Source organism: Drosophila teissieri, chromosome 2R, assembly GCF_016746235.2.
Source record: "Drosophila teissieri strain GT53w chromosome 2R, Prin_Dtei_1.1, whole genome shotgun sequence".
Taxonomy (NCBI): domain Eukaryota; kingdom Metazoa; phylum Arthropoda; class Insecta; order Diptera; family Drosophilidae; genus Drosophila; species Drosophila teissieri.
In genome coordinates, this window is record NC_053030.1 from 10,763,132 (window position 1) to 10,776,025 (window position 12,894).

Here is a 12,894-nt window from a genome sequence, read left to right on the forward strand (position 1 = left end):
TCTGCTTTTAAAATATCAACTTCTTAGCCCACATAGACCCATATATATCGACGGTTATACGGACGGACACTGATTTTTATTTAATTACATCGTTTGCTCATTGTATTAAAACTAATTAAATAAAAGGGTTTTGCCAAACATTTTTTGTTGTAATTAATTTTCCAGCATTTTTAACGGCAACTCAAAATTATATTTTAAGTGGTTGGCAACGCGGTGCATACTGTTTCGGTATTTTCTGGTATATTTGCTGTAACAAATGTGGTAGGAAAGGTATATTTTCCATTTCAGAGCGATGGGCACACTTAGAAGTGTAACTCATCAAAAATACATCGCAGTAGTTACGTGAGAGTTTTCAAACGCTAATTTTTATATATTAACAGTGCTTTTATGAAATTTTTTCTTCGAAAAAGTGTCTGGCAGTGATTGTACAAATGTATTAGCATAAAAAGGTATGTTTCTCTATTGTCTGCAGCGTAAAAAAAGTACTTTAAAATCGAACCGAAAATTCGCGTGTGTATGTGGTGGTAACTTAAACGTGGCTTTGCATGGATAAAACGTTTTTAATTCAAGTTAAACAACGAGACAGTTGCACAAAAAAGTAAATTTTTCGTGAACGCGTGTAATGCGATGCACAGAAGGTGAAATCAAGCATTTTATTGGTTAGTTTCTTTGGGCAGGCCAAACATGCGAAAATATGCTCATGGTCGCCATATTGAATTTTCGTCGTCATCCCGTATGTGTGTGTTGGTGTGTATATACATATGCATGTAAAAGATTACCTTCTGTTTGTGGACGCGCGTGATTGTTTACGTCTGGTACAAACCATATACATAGATACAGTATGTACAGCATTATCTAGCACTGCGATGCTAGCCCAAATTCGGTAGAGATTACAAATAAAATAGGCTTTGTGTCATATTGATAAACAAAATCGCAGTCTTGAGTCTTAAGAGCGTCATTCTTCCACAATAACCTTAAATTTAAATCATACAAGTTACCTTTGCTTTTCATGCCATTTAATTAGCTTGTTATATTTTCCCTTGCAGTCGAAACCTAGCAACTGCGATTACTTCAAACCAAATAACTTGATCGATATCAGGATCAAGATCTGGAATACGAAGTCCACAATGGAGCAGCTATTTCAGAACTACCGCGACGATGAGCGGAGGATCGGCGAGGAGTACCTGTCCAGTCTGCAGGACCTCAACTGCAACAGCAAGCCATTGATCAATATGCTCACGATGCTTGCCGAGGAGAACATCAACTACGCCCACATCATTGTTAAAGTGGTGGAATATTACATCAGCCAGGTTAACAAAACAAAAGCGTATTTACTTAACAACCAAGACACTCCAGCTTACACACAGCTAGTAGAAGGTCGACACTAAAAGTGATTCTCCATATCGAAATTGTGATAGAATGTGCAGTTTATTCATTACGGTTGCCGTTTGATTGCAGATAAAACCAACGAAGGCCATACATTCCCCATATGCGCTGCTATGCGTTTCTCACTATTGGTTCTTTCAGTTGGTTTTTTCTGCAAGCTCTTGGGCACAAATGCTAGATAGGTTCCTAATAATCTTAGTATATATCTCATAATTTGGGTTCTAAAACGTGACTGATTTTAATCATCTACAAAGGTAAGAAGTTTAACCAACCTACTCCTCGTTTCTTATTTCTTTCTACTTTGGATCCCAGAGTTTAAAGCTAAGGAATAACAAACAACCTTAAAAAAAATATTGAAAAATAAATAAAAAGAGAAAATGCTTAAACAATCGTCACCAAATGGTCTTTTATTTTATACAAAACCTTGACTGCTTACAATCAATCAACAAAATTGATGTGCAGCAATTTTTGTATTTCAAAAAGAAAAGCGCAAGTTTTGGTAAAAGTAAAAAAACTGCAGCCAAACAAAAATATATGTCCATAATACGTAAGAGTAAAGCCCATAATTTTGCCACACTTTCGCTGCGATTCTCATTCACATTCACACGGCTAAGGGAACAGACCTTGTAACATCATACGCCAACACTGTAACCCTTAATGTTTGAAGAGCCTTAGACACCGCGTTACCACATTCCCCACCCATGCTTAGGAAAATATATTTCTCTGTAGGATAGGATTTGGTTTGAGTTCGAGACCGCCTTGCTCTGGAGGCAACCACCACCAGCTGCGGAGGATGACTTCGGTGGACGATCGCTGACCCTGCTGTTGTGTTGTCCAGTCGGCCTGTCTCATTAGTTTTCTTCCAATCTATCTGTTTGACTCTCCGCTAGCGACGTTCCGTAGACACTTATTCTTCTTTATTTCTTACCTATTTTACTAAACTTCAAACAGGTGGCGCCCGAATTTAAATTGCCCATACTATATTTAATTGATTCGATAGTAAAGAATGTGAAAAGCAGCTACGTCCAATTGTTTGGACAATGCATAGTCAACATATTCCTCAACGCCTTTGAATCGGTAAGTGCAATCACTTTCATATGTCTCTCCTACGGTTATTAATGTTAATTTATTCCCACAGGTACAGCACTCACAGTCGCAGGTTTTGGAAAAGGTGCGGGAACGCATGTACGCCCTGCGTCAGACCTGGAACGAGGTCTTCCCGCCATCCAAGATGTACGCCCTGGATGTTAAGGTGAAGCGTCTGGATAACAACTGGCCCATCACGGCCAAACAGCCAACTAATAAAATTCACGTCAATCCGGCCATTCATGTGAATCCAGACTTTTTGAAAACGGTAAGCGCACCAAATAACTGAAATGCGACTTAAGTTAGACCAATGTATCCGTTCAATTGCAAAGGGTATGGTTCCTGTGATGCCCGTTAACCCCACAATGCCCAGCGACATGGAGGAGATACTGCAAGCCAAAACTCGCGAGTTGCTGGAGCTCAAGAAGCGCAAACTGGAACTCGAGCTGGAGCAAACCAAAAAGCATTTAGAGGAGCAGGAGCGTCAGCTCAACCAAGCCACTGACGCGATGGCTGGAGCACCGATTATCATGCCTGCACCTTCTGGAGCTGCTATTCGTCCGCCAATCACAGATCCCAATCTGGCAGCGCGTAATCAACGAGCACCAGGAGCAATGGGCAATGTCGGTCCCATGCATAACATGCCAGCGGCCCAGCAGGTAAATTGTGCAGTGGAATGTGAAAGCTATTTAAAATCTAATTCAATTATGGAATTGCAGAATTTTGCCAATAAACCAAAAGTCAATCCGGTCAATCCGGCACTGCTGAACTCGGTGCGCCAACGAGATCCGAGACTAGCGCGCCAGATGCAGTCGCAGTCCTCACATCCAGCTGCGCCGGCACGTAACGATCCTCGGCTGGCGTCCAAATCGAGCTCCTCACAGAAGTCTAGTCGGTCGCGCAGCAAATCGCCTGTGCGCAACAGCAGCAGTCGCTCTGTAAAAAGTGGAAACTCTAGCCACAGCAGTTCGTCGAGCCGCAAGCGTAGTGAGTCCAAGAGTTCTACGGCTTCCTCATCTTCGTCGGGCTCTGATGTTCGACACAAGGGCGGCCCTGGCAGCAGCTCCAACCAATCTCCAGTCAAGCGATCCGGTAAGAACTCGTCTAAGGATTCGGATCGCTATGTTCGCAATGGATCTCCTTCGGCATCTGCGAAGCGCAAGAGCAGCTCACCGAGTAGCTCGCCCTCGAAATCCAAGCGCAGCACGTCGCACAAGTCATCTTCATCGCGAGGAAAGACTTCTTCTGGACGATCCCGCAGTCGATCTCCAGTCTTCATGGACGTTGACTTGCGCAGCGGAGTCCGAAGCAAGTCACCAGAGAGCAGGACAGCGGCCACATCATCCTTACCACTGGCGGGCGCATCAGCAGCCGCAGCAGCTAAAGCACCAAAAGATTTAGAGAAACGTAAGAAACAACTTTTAATTCTAATCTTACACTTGTTAGCAAACAACCAAGCCTGGTTTGACTTGGAACCTAGAGCTACAGACAGCTTAGTTAAAGATTTAGAAAATATCAACCAGAATGGCGGCACTCGATGGCTTAGGATGGTGGAAGGGCGGGTTTTTGGTTGAACCGATTGTGGTTGACAAGTGGAAATCTTCTGCTCAACTCTAACCGTCTGTGATAAGTACAACTGTGATAATCAAGTGGTGGCGTTCCCAACAATGGAATGTTAAATCTATAGATTTTGCTTCAATTCTGATAGATAACAACACTCGATTGTATTAAGTCATATTAAATTCCTACTGGACAACAATTTGAGATGGTTATAAAATCTACTCTTGCCAGTACCTTACTGATCAACATTATTGACACAAAAATGTCTGTAAAAAGATTCCGCAAACTGCTGAAATTTGGTTCTTCCTACGTTGTTTTTTGGCCCAGTTTATTGGGAAGGGGGAATTTGTTTCGTATTAAGGCAACTAACCGTCAACCATTAATTACATATTTATGCTATATTTTTTTATAAATACTTAAGCGTCGTTTAGAAAAATCTAACAAGTTTAAAACACCAAAACCAAAGTGTAAATAAAATGTGTTAAAAACCTTTTGCATTCCAAGTTGTTTTAATTAATGCAAAATGTAGCCAGGTGCCGCCTTAGGTGTGATTTTGAAGATGATTTTCGATTTGTGAATGTCAAACCCATAAGTACAACTAAATTGAAATTGAAAGCGAACCAAAAATAATAAACCAAAATGATTTAACTGTGACGTATTTCTTGTACCTTAAACTTCCTATTGATAAACAATAATTAGATGAAGAGAAACTTAATAAAATAAAGACTGCAGTTTTAATTTCTTGTTAACAACCGTGTAAACCCTAAGTGAACAAACATTTTTAAACTAAAATCCAAGTCTCTGGAACATCTAGAACCAGATTAAGTTTACTTTTATTTTAAGCATACGTTGTAGTTGGCTTCAATGTATATACAAGCCAGCTAGTTGAATTTGTATATGTATTTATATTGTTTTGTATTTGTAGAACGGCACTTTTATCCCCTTTATATTATCTAATTACTATTTATTTTTTATAGTCTAACCTAGATTTCGCATTGGTTCCCCAACGGAGCCCGTGGATTCCTTAAGTTATTATTTATGCATTAGTTCGTTCTCTCATCAATTTCTCTAGCCTGATTGTTGTGCCTGGTGTTTGTTGGCCCTGTCCCCTTATAATTTTGTTATGATTTTTCCAACCCGTTTCCCGACTTTATTTGCTTAGAATTCTCTGCCTCATTTAATTCACGTTTTGTTATTCTGTTGCTTTTATCTAAAAATTACCTTCCTCTGCCGTAAGAAAAACAAAAAAAAAAAGAATGTTAGTCCACAAGCAAAATCAATTTTCTAGCTACATTTCAAATACTCGAACCAGGCCATCCTCCAGCTCCTCCAAGTCCGCCGATTATAGATGTATCGAGTATGGACATTGACTTGAGGCGGCCAAAGACGCCGCCTCCTCCGACATTCGACTCAGTGGAAAGCCTCGACAAGAAGGAAACCAATAGCGGCCACATCAGCAGCACAATAATACAAGCTAGTGGCGCCTCCAACGCCTCCCCATCAGCCGCGTCCACTTCCAAATTGCCCGCAAAAGTGTCGTTCAAAATACAAAAACAGTTTAATAAATTAGAAAAATCTACAGCGAATCTATCAACAGTATCACTGCTCAACTCAAATCCCACGACTTCAGGATCACCATCAGCATCTCTAGTCAGGCAAGCGTCGCCCAGTCCCTCGTCCTCGTCTATTTCCTCGCAGGGTAATGTATCGGACGCCCTGCAGCAGTCGATTACCAAGTTGCTGCAGGTGCAAGGTGGTTCCGGTGTCGCCGAGAAACGTCCCGCCGACGCACTACCGCCAGAGATCGACGGTGAAGAACAGCCGCCGCAACACAAGCGCAGCAAGTCAGCCAAACTGGACGCGTAAGTAGTTCTCTAAATCTTTCAAGAACATCGCTTAACACCGTTTGCTTTTGATAGTCTCTTTGGCAGTGAGGATGTGGACCTGCGTCGCGAGATTCCAGTCGTCAAGCCAGGAGTTATTGTCGTCGAAGACGATTCATTGGACGACTGCGATGTGGGCAAGGTACGATTCGTATAAGTCTAGATTGTTGTTACGTAAGTCTGAATTCCTTTATTTTGATCCCTAGCCCACAAAGAAATCTGGCTCGCCGCCCAAGAAGGCAACGTTGGAGGAACTGCGCGCCAAGTTGGCGAACTCGGCTCGAATCCAGAATAAGCAGGGAAAGTCTGGTGAGTTTCAGTATAGCTCAGTTTCAGCTTATGCGAAAGCTGATACCTGTGATGTGACAGTAGCTTGAACACTTGCTGATATTTCACTTACTTAATCTTCCTTTAGACAAAGCCAAGGATCAGGCCGTGTCACAGCGCATTAAGCAGCTAGCGGAGTTGAAAGTCAACGACGATTCTCAGGAGGCGCACGACGAGAAGGTGCGCACCATTCTCAGCCAGGCGCAGGAGATGTATGAGAATCACGGCATGAATCAGGAGCAGTACAAGGATCTTGTCCAAAAAGTGGTGGCCATCAATGAGAACAGCAAGATAAAAGAATCCCGACGCCGAGACGACGATCTCGAGCGCAATGCGGCCAGGGATGCAGTGCTTCGCAAACGTATTCCCAAGCTGAAGGGCAACGAAAATCATTCTATGGGCTCACCGCATAGCGATGGATCGCCCAGGTACGACGATCAGCCGTCAGCTGCTCCGGAGAAGCCCACCAACAAAAGAGATAAGACCAAGCGTGATATTAAGCGTCGCAAGCCCAGCAAATGGGGCGACCAAGTGGATCCAGGGGCAGCTCAACGCACTGCCTGGCAGCTGGCCAATGCCAATGCCAACAATAATAATAATAACAACAAGCGCGGCGGCATCCAATTGCCGGTTCAGCCTCAGCCCGGATTCCGTGGCATGCCTTGGCAGCAGCCACCAGCCATGGTGATGGCCCAGTCCGCAGTGCCGCCGCCCCCGCAACCGCCGTCGATGATTGGCATGCCACCCGTGCCACCGGTGACCATGACTAAGGCCATTAATTCCCTTGACAATCCCATGGCTGACGTAGTGCGAAGCATCACGATCGACGGTGGCTCCAAGGAGATTCGCTTCTACAACCAGGTGGCCATTATCTTCATGGATGGCGATCAGCCGCATGAAATTGGCTTCCAGCCGGGTCAGCGAGTGATCCTCATCGATCACAATGAACCGCTGCCGCTTTGCTTCAACGACGATTACAAGCCGTTCCAGTTGGATGGACAGCTTCACCGGATTCGGTTTGGCTTCCCATCGCGCGAACTTTACATCGACGAGCACTGGTACGAGATCTACTTTGGCGGTCCACCAGTATCCGTGCCCATTGGAAACAAACTGCATATAATCAAAGCTGAGGGACCACCGCCCAACGTAGACATTGGCCGAGTGCGAAGGGATCTGGTTGTAGGCAAAATCAATATGATTGTAGATGCGCACACTATAGTGCCGCTCTTTCTGGACGCCAGACAGCAGACCTTCCAGCTGGGCGCCGAGCAGCATTCGCTGCAGTTTGTGGACAGTTTCCAATACGCTCTGCTCGACGGGCAGCTGCAGAAGATCGAGTATGGTGGTCTCCCCAAAGGAATGATGCTGAACGGCGGCCGCAGCTGCTTCATTAGATTTGGCACGCTGCCCAAAGGAGTCATTGCAGGAAAAACCCACGTGGCAGATATGGTGTACATTAAGACTGATGCTCCTGCAGAGCCTCCCAAGCCGCCGCCAATTATTGTGAAACCACCGCCAGTGGTGGAGCAACCGAAACCCGCCCCAGTTGCTGTCGCCCCCATTTCCCTTCCAGCAGCCGCCGCTGCTCTGGAGAGCTTGAACATCAATGATTTGTTCCAAAAGCTTGTCTCGTCTGGAATAATTGGTGGTGCCGCTGCAGCACCAACTCTGCCTGCCGCAGACTCATCAGCGGCCAAAGAGCCAACTACCTCTGCCACCGAATCCTCAACTGTGTCTGCCACCGCAGCTCCTGCTCCAGTGCCTGCTGGTCCCCCCATGGAGCCCATCAAGCGCATCGATCTCCGCAAGCCAGAGACCATCAAGACCCGCCAGGCGGCGGTGGTGGCCGTCCTCTACCTGGGAATGCAGTGCAGCAGCTGTGGAGTGCGGTTCCCGCCAGAGCAAACAATTAAGTACAGCCAGCATCTGGATTGGCACTTCCGCCAGAATAGGCGGGAGCGGGATTCCACTAGGAAAGCCACCTCGCGCAGATGGTACTACGATCTCAACGACTGGAGGCAATACGAAGAAATCGAAGATGTGGAGGAGCGAGAAAAGAACTTCCTGGAGGCCCAGGGCCAGCCGGGCGGCATTGAGGCCCTGGAAGAGCTCTCTCAACAACGCTCTCTGGACTCACCCGTGCCAACGTGTGCTGCCGGAACGGATGATGTGGATCACTGCTGTGACATGTGCCACGAGAAGTTCGAGCAGTTCTACAACGAAGAGCTCGAGGAGTGGCATCTGCGAAGCGCTATTCGCGTGGAAGATAAGATCTACCATCCTCTATGCTACGAGGACTACAAGACCTCGTTGAATCCTCCAGCAGAGGTGAAGTCCGACCAGGACGTGGACATGAACAACACCGATGACAATGCCATGGACACACTGATCAAAGTGGAGGACGATGACGATGAAGGTGGGTTTCGATTTAATGAATTCAAAAAAGACGATGTGTTTTAAACGTGTTTACAATAGGTGCGCCCAAAACATCACAAGCCATTTTCGATGACGATGATGACGACGTCATCGTGCTGCCCAATGAAGAGCCTAGTGTCACGGAAATCGTCGACGACGACGATGAGGACGAGTATGTTCCGGGAAATGTGACACGAGCGGACATGGGCAATGAGTCTCAGGACAAAACAGAGTCCAACTCCGAGACAAAAGAACCGGAGAAGGATCAGGTTGAGCTGGGTGAACAGCCGCAAAACGAATCGGCCAACGAATCCGATGTCGAGATCCAAGAGCCAAACATTCCTTTTACGGATCTGGACACGTATGTGGAGAAGGAGATGGATGAGGCCACCAAGGCTGCTCTGCTGAACGTAAAGATCAAGGAGGAGCCCAAGGATGAGTATGAGGAGGACGAGGATGATGGATTCGAAGATGTGGGCACGGTGGTTTCGCTTTTGCCTCTGCCCGAGGACGAGATCTCCATTCACAGCAGCGGTAAGTTTGCAAACACCTTCCTGTCCGCAGTATCTGATTTAGTTGCTCAATCATCTGGCATCCTGGCAGAAACTCAAACACACACCATCGGCTCGTCAGCTTCGCCGGCCACCATCGAGCGGCCAGCATCGGTGACCTCGCTCTCCCTGCCCGCCAATGAGGCGGACGAGGTGGAGCAGGGCGATGTGACCGCCGATACGGATACGGAATTGAACGGGGAGAAGCAGGAGGCCACGCATAACCTAAGCGCAGTGGGACCGGCGTTACCTTTGGCTAGCATAGTTAATAAAATAAAGATAAATATCACTAAGAATACGAGTAGTAATAGTCATAATAGTGCCTCCAACACCACGACAACGGACTCGCAAGTCTCGGCCATAAGCGTCATCGGTGGATCAGGAGGAGCAGCTGGTGGTGCATCCGGAGCCGCCGATTCTGTCCAGCAGGTGAACGCCATTCAAACCATTTCCACCATTCCAGTGCTGTGCGGCGGCAACACGTTCGTGCCGAAGATTGCGACCAGCACGCCCTCCAACGTAATCAGCTCGATCTCGGTAATTGGCAGCAATTACGGCGGAAGCAGCAGCAACAATGCCAGCCGAAGCACCACTGCCACCGCATCCACAGCGGCTGCCACGCTTCCGGCGGAGACGGCCTGCCGGAAGTCGCCCACTCCGCCGCTCGCCACCGTTGATCCGGATCCGGAGCCCGTCGTGGAACTGAAGCCGGCGCTGCGCAACGCCACACTGAAGCGGACGAAGAAGGTGCAGAACGGCATCGAGACGTCGGGCCTGTGCTCGATCATGTAAAAAGTCGGCCGCCTGAGTAGGAGTAGGAGGGAGGAGCAGGCGATATTCCTAATTCATTTTTACTACGATTACTTTTACACGTTACTTAGTTTTAGATAGCCAACGAGACGTTCTCCGCCAGAGAGCGGCACCTCGCGGTCTGTAGGTGGCCAAGTGTCCAAGTATCCAAATATTTTTCGATCCGGCGCGCTCACACTCGTATAAATAAATTATTACCGAAAACAAGAACTGGCAACAATTAATAAAAAACAGAATACAGAATAAAAACAGAGTATACATAATTTGTGATAAATTTATAACACTAGCAAACAAATCACATTTCTTTGACCACTAACATCACGCTTAACTAATGTGTAATTTTTTTATGCCCCTTTGCGGAAACAATAAACAAAATGAAACCAAAAGCACATACTAAATTGATTTAATTATGAGTTTTAGTTGTTAGTTGATTGATAATCGATATTTAACAAATAAAGATATATAATCCAGCTGAAAACTAAGTTTTTTTGTTATACATGCAGCTGCTTTTTACATAAAATCTATAGCTGATTTACTTGGATTTATTTCAATTATTTAAAAATACTGCCGGGCATTTGAAATTGGCGCCCGTTCTAGTGTTGTCGTGTTGACAAGCAGTTTCATAGCACGCAGCCTGTAGACGTGCACTCGCCAAACAGCTGATTCCACAAAAGTACTAAATTTGGACACGCGCTTTGTTATATGCACGTGGGCACAATTCTTCGTTTAAGTTAAGTTTTTTTAATCAGAAATATTAAATAAAAGCCGCGGAAGTGGTAACTTTGCACGATGTCGTCCTCCTTCTTCCTCAAGCCAGGCGCCAAGGGCACCAAGAAGCGCAAGGTAAGCGAACCAAGCGGCGCAAAGAGCAGCACCTGTAACGCTTTCAAAAGAATCCCGCAGCGACAACAAAAGGAAAACCGCTCAAGAAAGGCGGAAAATCGGGCAAATCAGCGCAAGCCGGAGACGGACCAGTGCCAAAGAAGCAGCGCCGTCCCAAGGAGGAGGACGAGGAGATAGCCAGCGACGATGAGGAGTACAACAGCGATCTGGGCGGCGAGAGGAACACCTTGGCATTTTCCTCCGACGAGGGCGAGGAGGAGACGGCGCAGGACAAGCGGTTGCGTCTGGCCAAACAGTATCTGTCGGAGATCGAGAAGCAGGAGGCGGATCGCGCCGACGACCGGGAGCTGGGCCAGAGCGTGGAGCAGCGCCTGCAAACGGAGTACTTGGACAGCGTGGGCAAACTGCGCCGGAACATTGCGGGCAGCCTGAAGAGCTGCGACTCTAGCCGCATCCTCAAGCACAAACTGCACCACACGCCCATCTGCGCCCTGGCACTCAGTGCGGATGGTAAATACCTGTACACCGGTGCCAAATCCCAGTTCCTGCTTAAGTGGTGCACGGAAACGGGGAAGGTGCTGGACAAATCCGATGTTCTGTCGCACCGCGAGGAGCCAGAGACGAGTAAGAAGCGGCGCTCACATGTCATCAGCATATGCCTGTCCTCGGACATGAAGTACCTGGCCCTGGCCGAAGGTGGGCCCAACATTCAGATTTGGTGTCCGCAGACGATGAAGCACATTAAGACTCTAAAAGGCCACCGGGATAGTGTGGCAGGTCTGGTCTTTCGCAAAGGGACACATGACTTGTACTCGGCAGCCAAGGATCGGTCGGTGAAAATCTGGTCCCTGGACGAGATGGCCTACGTGGAGAGTTTGTGAGTAGTGTGCGAAATAATCTCCTTAATATCAGATTTTTAAGGCGAACCTCCTTTTAGATTCGGTCACCAAACAGCAGTAACCAGCATAGATGCGCTCAGTCGAGAGCGGGCCATCACCGCTGGCGGTTCGGATTGCTCCTTGCGCATTTGGAAGATCACTGAGGAATCGCAACTGATCTACAACGGACACAAAGACAGCATTGAGTGCGTAAAGTACATCAACGATGAGCACTTCGTATCTGGTGGCATGGACGGGTAAGTGGGAGTCTGCTTAATTACTTCAGTAAGGTGGTAATAATACGATTTATTTACAGGGCAATCGGTTTATGGAGCGCATTGAAGAAGAAGCCCATTTGTACAACGCAACTGGCGCACGGAGTGGGAGAAAATGGTGTGGCCAACTGGATAACCGCCATTGCTGTGGTGGTCAACACGGATCTAGTGGCAACAGGTGGGGATTGCCCTTATTACTAACTGCGAACTATAACTAAATATAAATGCTTTTAGGCTCTTGTGACGGTTGCGTCCGCCTCTGGCAGACAAATCCCAACGCGCGCAAATTGCACCTCATCCAGAGCATATCCATCGCTGGTTTCATCAACGGACTGGCCTTCAATGGCGATGGCACCAAGCTGTTTGTGGCCACCGGGCAGGAGCACCGCCTGGGTCGCTGGTGGCGACTCAAGGAGGCCAAGAACCAAGTAGTTGTAGTCGACGTTAAGTTGCAGAGCGCGGCCAGCAGTTAGGTTAACTTCTAAGCTTAAGTAAAGTTGTATAGTTTTTGTAACAAGAAACGGCCTGAAAATATATACATAAAAAAGCGTTTGTATCTTCAGTCGAAGATTCATACTTCCATAAATACACATCTACTTGATTTTTACTTTATGGACAACATCGGTAACTTCTTTTTCAAAGAGAAGCTTTTACGTCTAATAAATTACCTTGGATTTGGTTTTTTAATACCTTGACTCCTAGAAAATATCGATACGACCATAACAATTTGTAAAATTCTACGTTGCACTACCACTTTAAGAGTAAAGAGTATCTGGTAGGTGCACAAATCGTATCTTCTTATTTCTGTTTACATTATTTCAAATATTTTTTCGAAAACCGATATCAAACGCAGGGTAACCGCAAACGGTTCCTGTTTTGG

General features: G+C 46.6%; 2 protein-coding genes across 4 annotated transcripts; both read left to right on the forward strand.

The window, feature by feature from the left end:
* The first annotated feature begins 300 nt into the window (after nt 1–300).
* LOC122615209 lies at nt 301–10,222 on the forward strand. 3 transcript variants are annotated; one of them, XM_043790155.1, is made up of 12 exons: nt 301–449; nt 1,047–1,310; nt 2,338–2,463; nt 2,525–2,740; nt 2,805–3,131; nt 3,192–3,879; nt 5,615–5,894; nt 5,952–6,057; nt 6,122–6,224; nt 6,331–8,658; nt 8,718–9,191; nt 9,261–10,222. In XM_043790155.1, exons 2-12 carry the CDS (start codon nt 1,128–1,130, stop codon nt 9,998–10,000), a joined length of 5,571 nt encoding a protein of 1,856 aa, XP_043646090.1. In that variant the 5' UTR covers nt 301–449; nt 1,047–1,127; the 3' UTR covers nt 10,001–10,222. The 3 variants fall into 3 exon arrangements, with proteins under 3 accessions (XP_043646090.1, XP_043646091.1, XP_043646092.1); XM_043790156.1 differs by having other exon boundaries at nt 5,630–5,894; XM_043790157.1 differs by having other exon boundaries at nt 5,663–5,894.
* A 472-nt stretch (nt 10,223–10,694) lies between these two features.
* LOC122613783 (U3 small nucleolar RNA-interacting protein 2) lies at nt 10,695–12,604 on the forward strand. The gene is made up of 5 exons (XM_043788165.1): nt 10,695–10,861; nt 10,912–11,738; nt 11,799–11,996; nt 12,056–12,192; nt 12,249–12,604. The coding sequence occupies exons 1-5, from the start codon at nt 10,808–10,810 to the stop codon at nt 12,485–12,487; spliced, it is 1,455 nt and encodes a 484-aa protein (XP_043644100.1). The 5' UTR covers nt 10,695–10,807; the 3' UTR covers nt 12,488–12,604.
* The last annotated feature ends 290 nt before the right edge of the window (nt 12,605–12,894 follow it).

Excerpts from the sequence above, each read along its gene's own strand:
- LOC122613783 (XM_043788165.1), top strand. The coding sequence starts at position 10,808 with ATGTCGTCCTCCTTCTTCCTCAAGCCAGGCGCCAAGGGCACCAAGAAG. Across the intron at positions 11,997-12,055 it reads GTATCTGGTGGCATGGACGG|GGCAATCGGTTTATGGAGCG; the intron begins GTAAGTGGGAGT and ends ATTTATTTACAG. Across the intron at positions 12,193-12,248 it reads CACGGATCTAGTGGCAACAG|GCTCTTGTGACGGTTGCGTC; the intron begins GTGGGGATTGCC and ends AAATGCTTTTAG.
- LOC122615209 (XM_043790155.1), top strand. The coding sequence starts at position 1,128 with ATGGAGCAGCTATTTCAGAACTACCGCGACGATGAGCGGAGGATCGGC. Across the intron at positions 5,895-5,951 it reads AAGTCAGCCAAACTGGACGC|TCTCTTTGGCAGTGAGGATG; the intron begins GTAAGTAGTTCT and ends TGCTTTTGATAG. Across the intron at positions 6,058-6,121 it reads ACGACTGCGATGTGGGCAAG|CCCACAAAGAAATCTGGCTC; the intron begins GTACGATTCGTA and ends TTTGATCCCTAG.